Source organism: Boleophthalmus pectinirostris, unplaced genomic scaffold (assembly GCF_026225935.1).
Source record: "Boleophthalmus pectinirostris isolate CB_2022bp ecotype Guang Dong unplaced genomic scaffold, ASM2622593v1 HiC_scaffold_21, whole genome shotgun sequence".
NCBI classification, from domain to species: domain Eukaryota; kingdom Metazoa; phylum Chordata; class Actinopteri; order Gobiiformes; family Gobiidae; genus Boleophthalmus; species Boleophthalmus pectinirostris.
Window position 1 is genome coordinate 3,468,596 of NW_026571175.1, and position 10,345 is coordinate 3,478,940.

Here is a 10,345-nt window from a genome sequence, read left to right on the forward strand (position 1 = left end):
AATACACCTCTAAAAAGTTACATACTGTACATTTAAACAGCAGTCTTGATCTAAAATAATAATAACAGGAAAAGGACTGAAACTAGAAAAGCATGGAACAGTGGGTGGGGATAGGGGGTAGGTGAAAACAGATTCTTATGCTTCAAATGTAGAACATTATTACAAACTCTGATTAAGATTTCCAATGTTTCGATGATGTAATTCCGCAGACCTGGTCCTGTTCTAGTTCAGGTTTAGTCCTACTTATCCAGTCCAGGTTTAGTCCCAGTTTTGATGTATTAGTAATAGTAGTAGAGACATTATTAAAAAAAGAAAAAGTGCAAATGGGTTCCCAGAAGATGTATATTATGTTTGTATGTTATTATTATAAAGCACTTTAAAAACTTTATTATTATTATGTCATGTAAGTTTGTAGTTTTATTCTTGTTTTCTTATGTTTTCCTGTGTTCTCATGTTGACTTGATTTTCCTAAATTGCTGACAGATTTTCACAAATGATTCCAAGGAAACTCAAGTCAGAACAGGCCCAGATTTCTAGATAATTATCACTCATTATTCTGCATAATTTGATGTAAATTTTTCTTTCCCAACGTTTTTCATCGTGGGCGTTTCACAGTTTAATGTCAGCCAAACTATAAATTTAAAAGAATTAGCTGAAGTTGAAATTTGAGATGAATAAGTGTGGTGAAAGGGAATGGACTTTAAAAACACAGAGGAGCACTTCGGGATGACCAGCAGATAACATGTTTCTACTGTCCACATTTTATAGCCGAAAATATAAAATGAGTGGGAGACAAAATATGAGTTTTTGGTACATTATTTTACATTTTGTTAAACGTAAATTTGCTCTGAAACAATATAATAGTATAATATTTGAAAAATGTGTTCTAAAATGACAACACAACTAGCCTTAAATCTCCTGCACAGGCTGATATTTTCGATATTTTCCACACAAAGCTGTATTTAAAGGCCCAGTACACTATTTTCTGATCTGTTCTAATGTAGTTTCCTCATCACAAACACACCTGGAGTTGTGTTTTGTTTCATTTACATGTTTAACACACAAACTCTGCCTTTGGTTCTTCTCTCAAACAGAAAACACTGTTCCATTTTGTGATGTCATGTGGTGGTACAGGAAGTGCTCCATTGTGTTTTTAAACTCTACACACCTTCACTAGAATCATGTGGATGATTTAAGATTCAGAACTGAAGAAGCAACTTGGATGAGCTACGGAATGTATTCGACCAAAATAAACTTTTGTCCAGTTGACAAATTTAATTTCTGCTTTTGCTCCTTTTATTCTTTTTGCTTTGTTGAAACCAGAAGATATTGTCGACTTTCTGTGGCAATCAACTGCATAAAAGATAAATCAAATAAAAAAAAAACAAACAAACAAACAAACCAAAAAAAAAAACAACGTTTCTTATCTACAGTGGTTGGTCTCTCACCCTCATTCAGCTCAGGTCGTCTACCAGAGGCCCGGGAGTCTGAGAGATCTGTGCAGTATCTTTGCTGTTCCTGTACTGCACTTTTCTGGACTGAGATGTCTGTTGTTTTTCCCGGTATCTGCGTAGCCTTTTCCAGTTTGGGGGTTATGGTCCTTGATGCCTTCACTTTCCAGGCTTTCTCCAGAACCTCCTTGAGCCCCTGGTATTTCTCTTTTCCCCTGTTCCTTTTTCCTGATATTACCATCTCTTGGTATTGTGATGTCCACCACCACGACTCTGCTCTGTTGTTTATCCACCACCACTATGTCTGGTTGGTTCATCACCATCCTGTCAGTCTGTATCTGGAAGTCCCACAGGATCTTGGCTCGGTTGTTCTCCACCACCTTTGTAGGTGTTTCCCACCTTGATCCTGGGGTCTCCAGCCTGTACTCTGCACACATGTTTCTGTACATTATGCCCACCACTTGGTTATGTCACTCCATGTTTGTTTCCCTGCAGCATCTTCCACCTGCAGTTCTGTGCTGGACTGTCTCAGGAGCCTCTTTACACAGTCTACACCGTGGCTCTTGTCTATGTGGTAGATCTGGGCCTCTGTTGCTCGAGTGCCCAGGGCCTGGGATGAGCCTCTGTGTGTCCTTCAGACCAGCCCTCTCAAGACAAACCAGGTTCCTCCTGTGTCGGCTGTTTGTGGATCTGTCTGGATTTGTGGGGTTCATGAAAAGAATGTCTCAAAAATACATCAGAGAGAAAATCTGTGAATTTGTGTAATTGCTGATCCACAAATGCGAATCACATTTTACAATACAAACAGAATTTTCAGTTTTACAAATGTGTGTGTGTGTGTATACATATATATATTTTTTTGGTTTTTCAAATACAAAAATATTAATTTAATTAAAATACGAGTTATGAATATTAAATTAGCATTTGTGGTGATCAAAACACACAAACTAATGAGTATTTGTAGATCAGTCTCTGTGCATTTATGAATATTAATGAGACAAAAGTAACACCAAAGACAAAAAAGGAGCCAGACACTTTTTCAGCGCTTACTGTTTATGCAAATGAGTCATGTGGTTTTAAATTTTGTTTCTGTAAAACAGAAACAAATATGTGCAAATGTGCACTCCTGGATTTATGAAAGTGTTCTGTAAAGACGTGATGACTCAAACCAAAACACAGATGTCAACACATCAAACATCCAACATCAAATGGCAGACATTATGACTGAGGCTCCTTGAATTCCTGAACACCTTGTACGATCAGCTGACCGGACAGCTCTTTGATGACGTACATGTCCACATGTTCATTTGCTCCGACCTGGACCTGTAAAAGAGATGAGTCAAAATCAAATAGAGCTAATCCTCCATATTGATTATATTCACGGTTTAATCTAGAATTTGATTATGTCATAATTTCAGACATAGAACTCTGTGGAAGATTCACTGTTTTTGAAAGAAATCTCTAAACTTCTGATCCAGAAATGTTGAACCTTTTTATTATTTGTCTGGATCAGCTCCACAAACTTGTCATATTGTTCTTATGGTTTAAAGTCCTTTGAGCTGTTTTGGTGTTGAATAATGGAACTCTGTAATGACAGAGTCATGACCCACAAACCAGGTCAACAAATCTGCAATCTGACAGTTCCACAGTAAACTCCACCTGACAATTCTTCTGATCTGTCCCCAGTTCAGTTTAAAGGTCCTATATCACACAAAACTAACTGTTGTGAGCTTTAAACTATGTCATCATCTTGTTACCTCATCAAAAACAGACCTGGAGTTCTGTTTTGTTTCAATTGCCACTTTCACATGAGAACTTTAATTCTGAATAATAATTAATTCTGCTTTGAAAAGACCATGTAAACACTTAACTCCTCATGAAAATGATGAATCAAAATTAAACTTAATTCTGAAGTAAGTGAGTGGTTTATTCAGATTTTAAAGCCAAATTCATTTTCTTCCTGACTTCTGACGCAATCTGGACGATCCGGCTCCACCAGTCCTGGTTTTGGACTTTCATCCACGTCTCTTTGGGTTTGTGAGCGGGATGTGGGAGTGGACTGAAGACTCAGTTTGTCTTCTTCCTCTCTTCTCCAACACTCTTCCCTGATGATGACGAGTATGTACGTGAACTCAGGGTCAAGACAGTTAAGATGCAGTCCAGCCCAACACACAACATGTTGGCTGTGCCTTAATTACTACACTCAGTTAATCAGCTAACTTGGAGATGTTTAATTCTATTCAGTTATGATATACTCGTAATGAGACATGATTTTGTGCTTTTAATTTGAGCTTTATTATCTTTATTATCTCATTGTGGGTGCTGACACCCAGCTCGGCTCTCTGTAACCTTCTTTGAATAAGTGTGAAGTATTGTTATGTCCTGTCAGTCACAGAACACACCGGTCTTAAAGTCATGTGACCATGTATCTTTGCATGTTGTTCCTTTAATCAATCCTTGGTCTTAAACCAGCCTCGTGCGTCAGGTTCAGCACTGGTTTTGACTTGTTTATTGTGTATGGTGACCTCCTCGTCTGTATTTATCTTAAATTATCTTTATGTTTGATGATTGTTCAGGACTTTGTAGGATATAAAGTCCTGTGTGTGTGTGATGCTTCAGGACAGTGAGAGTCATTTTTCCTTTTTTCTGTGATTGTGCTGCACAGTTGCTTCATTAAACCCAGACTCCTTGATTCAAGACAACTTCTCCAGTTTTTATTAATTGCATCGAGGAAATTCCACAACACAAAGTGTGTTTTTTGTGCAGTTATCATTGGAACCACTGCGGAAAAGCATTTGTATTATGTTTGTGTCCGTGGAGTAAAGACAAACCGAGACGAGAGAAAAGCCAATAGCAGCTGAAGTGTGTGTTTTCTTCCGGTCGACGTAAATACGTTTGTGTCTCAGTCCAATCAGAATCTTCCCCATCCCCAGACGCTGAGCCGAATTAAATAAAGACGATTTAATGAGTTATTTCCATGTAAACTTGAAGGACTCATTTGGTCTTCTGATATTTTATGTTATTAGGTTCTTTTTCCAGACCAAGAGTTTGTTTTGTTTGTTTGTTTGTAAAACCGTACAGAAAACTCTGAGAATTATTTGTCCACTCGAAAGACAAAATAGAACCGGAGCATAAATGTAATGTCATGTACGAAATACCCTGCATGTCCTGCAATAAAACACACATTGGGGAAACAGGGAGGGAGTTCAGTCCACGAAAAAAAAGGAACATAGAACAGAATGCGAGAAGGAAACAGCGAAGGCGAAACACGAGCAACAAAACACAAAGCAGAACAGGAACAACTCAAATCATCCATTTCTGACGCTGTAAAAGAGAGAAGCACATTATCACTGGGACAGAGGAAAACAATGTTGTATTCCCAACGATTTAATTCAGAACATTTAAAAACATCATGTAAACGTGGCCATTCACACATGTTTGAGTAATTCTACAATGCTCTATTCCAACTTGTGACATCACAAAGTGGTAGTTTTCAAGTGAACAGCTTTATTTACAGTAGATATGTTTCAGTAGATCCTGGAAATGCCAGGGCTTAAATCATCCAAATGATTCTAATGAAGGTGAATGAAGTTTAAAAACACAGAGGAGCACTTCCTGTATTACCACATGACATCACAAGGTGGAACAGAGTGTTTTCTGTTGGAGAGAAGAACTCAATAAGCAATAAGTTAAATCAACTGACTTACAGTGATGAAGTAACTGGTTCCATGATCTAAATCTTGGGTTTTGAAGGATTTCGCTTCAAAAGTGTCGTATTTCTGTCCTGTTTTCTGCTCCACTTGACCTTTGACCTGAACAAAAAAACAAAAGCACATTTTCAACAGGACTTTCACGTTGTTGGCATTTCATCCGTGAGGGTTTGTTTTACAATCAGCAAATGTAATTCCAGCTAATATTAAAGTAGAGTGTCCAGACGTCCCTGTTTCCCCGGGACAGTCCCAGTTTTGAGTCTGTGTCTCCTGTTCCAGCAGATTTATTTAAAAAACAAACACTGATTTGTCCAGTTTTATACAAGAAATGTCCCAAGTGTCCCTGTTTTTGACCAATTTGATCTGCCAAAAATAAAGAGATACATCAACAGATTAAACTGACATACTGAGCCAAAGTGAGTCCAGAATGGATGATGGAACTCACTTTTTTCACAATTTTATTTATACCAACCATCCAAACCCTGATGTGTCCCAGTTCTGAATGTCTGAATGTTAAATCTGGTCACCCTAATTACCTGTTTACCTAGAATCAGCTCAGGATTTCAGGATAAACCTGGACTTGTTCAGTCAGTTTGATGGAATTACCCCCAGGTCTGTTTCTGAGGAAGTAACAACATTAGAACAGCTGAAAACTCACAAGAGTCTATTTTGTGTAATATAAAACCTTTAAACAGAGCTGGAGGACAGGTTAGAAATCTCTGGTGGAGTTTGATTTTAACATCATAACACAGATCAGAAAATAGTGTAAGACAGGCACTTTAGAAGTGGGTTGTCGTGGTTGCAACAGAGAGCCTGATCTTGTCCCGATCTTAGCACTAGCACAAGTATTAAGGAGGGGGCGTGTCCAGGTGGGGCTGTGCTTCTCTGCTGGAGGCTGGAGTGGGACGGTACAAGTTCATAATGGTGACGGCATCTGAACCAATCTGTGACCGCTGTGGCATTTAAAAGCTCTGCCCACGTGGGTAAAGTCTGTAATCTTTGTCTCATTATGTTTCATTTTGTCTCAAGTGGAGTGTGGTGAAAAATTCTATATGTAACAATAAAACAGCTCCAGAGCCTCATGATGCAAGTGCACACCAGAGGCACCAGGAATACAGAATTTTGTATGGGCCATGACAGAACTGACTGGGTTTATGTTCCGACAGTGCACGTGCGCCCCACGTGCACCACACACACACACACACACACACACACACACACACACACACACACACACACACACACACACACACACACACACACACACACATCAACCTTTTATAGTTTTCTCTGTTTGTTTTCCTCCTGTTACGCAGCAGACCAGTGTCTCTCATGTGCCCCCGTCCCACAGACCCGCTGCTTTCTCACTCCTGCTCCCGTCTGTCCCACACTCCACTCCCACAGACTCACCTGAGGTACAAGTGTCCACCTCTGCTGCCACTGACCGCTCACATTCTCGTCTTTAAGGTGTCCACTGCGTTTGGTCCCACACAAGTGGAAGTCTCGTGGATTATGGAAGACGGTTTATTGTCATATAAATGTTTCTGATGTGTGTGCTTTGCACACACATATGATCCATGTGTCTGCTTCACTGTCACAGCCCTGAACTGTCAGTGAATGCACTGATCCCTGTCACAGTCCGGCCATGAGAATGTGAATAAATGGACATGGCAGCATAAGAACACAGAGTAAGAAAACAGACTTTAGGACATCGCTGTAAACGGCCTCATGTGAATGAGCAGCTTTTGTACAGATCCACATCAAACCAAACTGTAGAGCAGAGCTGAGCCGATACAGGGGAGCAGGCGAGGGGCTGTGCTCTGCTGTGGGAGGACATCCGGACGACTCCCACACAGCACACAAACATGTTAGGAATGTTAAGCATTTATCATCCTAATATATTTCCAAACAAAAGAAGTCTTGAGCATGTTACATGTTGTTTTTCAGTCGACTCGTTTGGTATTTATTTTTACAATTCTGGGAATTCACTGAAGGTGTCACACCAGTCCTCAGTCTGCTCCACTCACCTGATGTTCAGACACAGAACACCGACTGTTTAGAACTCCACACCCCACACTTGCACCAGTGCTAAGACTGGGCACAAAATCTGCTGAGATTTTAGGGAGTCTCAATTTTCAACAAATTTCAAACAAAACAAAATCTTTTAGATACTTACAGAGTAGCACATGGTTTTAACCTCTTCGTCTGCAAATTGAAGTGGTGTTATCTCGTGGGGGGTTGTTACAGATGCTCCCATTTCTGCAGTGACTGAAACTAACTCAACACTATCTGTAAAGTGAAGTGAACTGTACCAACACTATCTGTGAGCTGACTGTGACTGAGCATGAACAAAACATTTCACTTATGTGTGTTTGGTGGAGTGTACCATTATTGTTTTTAAGGACTGCAAAAATGTACAAGGCCACAAAATGCACACACAGTAAAAATGATATAAAGAAGAACAATAATGATCATAATTATAATTGATTATCATTAATAATATAAATAATAACATGCAAACAGCTGAAATGTACTTTTTTGTTTCTCTTCTGTGTTTCTTGTTTGGAAAAGTGGGTCAGTTGGAGGTGTGGTTTGGATTGGGACGCCTCCTTTCAAACTTCAAATACTTTCAGTTTTAAATTGTGATGATAATATTTTTCATCATTTTTTTGATCAGACATTAAGTGAATATATGGCTTCGTTTTATACTTGATCAACCAATCATGTCTACGTCGAGAGCAGATTTGAACCACCGAACAAACGTTTTATCAGCTGTCCTCCTAGATTTTGTCTTCTTCACTCTGCTCAAGTTATTTTGAAGTTGCAACACGGCACAGACCAGACAAGTTTTTCTTCTGATCAGTTTTCAGATAAGGCACTGCTCAAAATACACACCTTCATTCCACTCATTAAAGATAAAAGTGAATTTGAGGTTACAGACCAGTCATCAGACTAGATGAGGTCATCCAGCCCCTCGAAATGTTAAATTGCCTCAAAACAGCAGATAATTATATAGAACATTTGTATTTTGTTTGCGTTGTTTTGTGCTGTGATCATTTTCATTTGTGCAAGTATATTTGTAAATGTCAAGTCTTTAGTTTCGGAATGCAGGTCCAACTTGAAAAAAAAAAAAAAGAAGAGGGAAACAGACACAAGGCTCAACTCAGCTTGAAGTTTTTATTGAAATAATTTGATTCTTTTAGTAGTAGTAGTAGTAGTAGTATTTATAGTTGTAGTAGCTGCAGCAGTAGCAGCAGGTCGAAAAACTTTAAAGTAAATAAATATGTGTAATGAAATTAAATTTACATTTTACATTTCATTAGTTATATAATCTATTTTTATTTTAATTAATACACTTCAATTATAATATATATATATATATATATATATATATATATATATATTTATTGTATTTTATAATATTTAGTATACATTTTATACATGAACTTAAATAGCTATAATTTTAACCAAACATTTTACCAATCCATTTCTAATCCTATAATAACTTTTTATACAGTTTTAAATGAGTACATGAAATGTAATATTTATATTAATATATATGTAATATTATTTGAAGACAAATTTTGATAAATAAATACATTGTTTTTTAATTGCTAAATAACATATATATATATATTTTTAACTCGAGCTACTTTAATTTAGAATTTACATCATTTACTTTAAATAAGATTTGCTACTTTATAAATAAACAATTTAGTTATTCACCTTAGCTCTATTTTGGCATTTTCAAACTTAAATTGAATTTACTTACTATTTACTTTAACTAAACTTAAAACTAATTTTAAAGGTACATTTCCTCACCAGTGTCTCTGTGTTTCCTTCACGTTCCTTCGTTTGGTTTTGTTTGTGTTTGCACTTGGGCCTAATGAAATGATTCCAGAGACACACCTGGTTACCTGGTTACCTGATTGTTTTTTTTTTTTTGCTGCCATCTACTGGCCAGACTAAAAATAACCTCATCAACTCATAAAAAAAAGGGGAGGGGAGGAGAGGGGAGGAGCGGTGAAGAGGAAGAGGAGGGAGCAGAGGTGAGAGGAGACAGGGCTCAGGAGTGGAGGTGAAGACTTGGTGCAGGGGCTGGGCTTTTTGACATGACACTAAATGATTAATTATTATTTTTGTTGAGATTATATGACTTCATTTCATAATAATACAGACTTTTCCACAGCCTCAGACCGTTTCTCTTCACTAGTTTTGTTAAAGCCGCTGCCGTCAGCTGAGCGGAAATGACGTCAATAATTTCTACAAAAATTATAATTCATCATTTTAGAAATATACTAACAGAAATGAAAATGATCACAGCACAAACCTATGGAAGCCCATTTCTGCCAGTAAATAAAAAATAAAAGCCTCACAAAAAGTCATAATTAAGAGTTAATTATGACTCTATGAGTTTAAAACTTAAAATTATGACTTTTAAACTCCTAATTATGACTTTTAAACGCGAGTTTAAAACTCATAATTATGAGTTTTAAAACTCATAATTTAGGTTTGTGTTTTGTGGGGGCTTAGTTTTCTCCAACATGATCATTTTAGAGAAGTTTCTAATTGTACTTCTGCTTTTATTTTGCTAAATGAAGTGAGTAATATTTGACTGTAAGAAGCAGTGAGTTTTGATGTTTTATCGTTGAAAAATGGCTGTTACATTTCTGAACCCTACATGCATTAGTTACATGAGTCTCCTTTTAACCCTTGGATGCATGAACTCCCAATACCTACACTCTTCACGAGTCAAAAATGACTCCAAATACAATCAATGCCTTTTTGCAATAAACTAATTTTGGTTTAAGATTTGTATTATATTTTGATCAACAAAAGAGTGATTTAATTTTGGACATGTTCATTCATCACTTTTTATTTACATTTTATCACAAAACAATCAATCAGGTATCAAAAAAACATCAAAATCCATTGTTTATCTGTCTAATAATAATAATAATAATAATAATAATAATAATAATAATAATAATGCATCACATTTATATGGCGCTTTTGACACTCAAAGACACTTTACAGTTCATTATTCATTCACTCCACACTCAGTGGTGGTAAAGTACTACTGTAGCCACAGCTGCCCTGGGGCAGAATGTGGCTGCCAGTCTGCACCATTGGTCCCTTTGACCACCACAAACACACACACCACTTTCATACTAGGCAATGTGT

The 10,345-nt window shown here is 37.3% G+C and overlaps 1 protein-coding gene across 1 annotated transcript; it reads right to left on the reverse strand.

Annotated features, from left to right (window-relative positions):
* Positions 1-2,497: 2,497 nt before the first annotated feature.
* LOC110159274 (cystatin-B-like) lies at positions 2,498-7,483 on the reverse strand. Its single transcript, XM_020923822.2, has 3 exons — positions 7,338-7,483; positions 5,159-5,263; positions 2,498-2,774 (listed from the first exon to the last, which is right to left on the reverse strand). The coding sequence occupies exons 1-3, from the start codon at positions 7,416-7,418 to the stop codon at positions 2,670-2,672; spliced, it is 291 nt and encodes a 96-aa protein (XP_020779481.1). The 5' UTR covers positions 7,419-7,483; the 3' UTR covers positions 2,498-2,669.
* Between the last annotated feature and the right edge of the window lie 2,862 nt (positions 7,484-10,345).

Excerpts from the sequence above, each read along its gene's own strand:
- LOC110159274 (XM_020923822.2), bottom strand. The coding sequence starts at position 7,418 with ATGGGAGCATCTGTAACAACCCCCCACGAGATAACACCACTTCAATTT. Across the intron at positions 5,264-7,337 it reads TTAAAACCATGTGCTACTCT|GTCAAAGGTCAAGTGGAGCA; the intron begins GTAAGTATCTAA and ends TTTTTTGTTCAG. Across the intron at positions 2,775-5,158 it reads GAACCAGTTACTTCATCACT|GTCCAGGTCGGAGCAAATGA; the intron begins GTAAGTCAGTTG and ends TCTCTTTTACAG.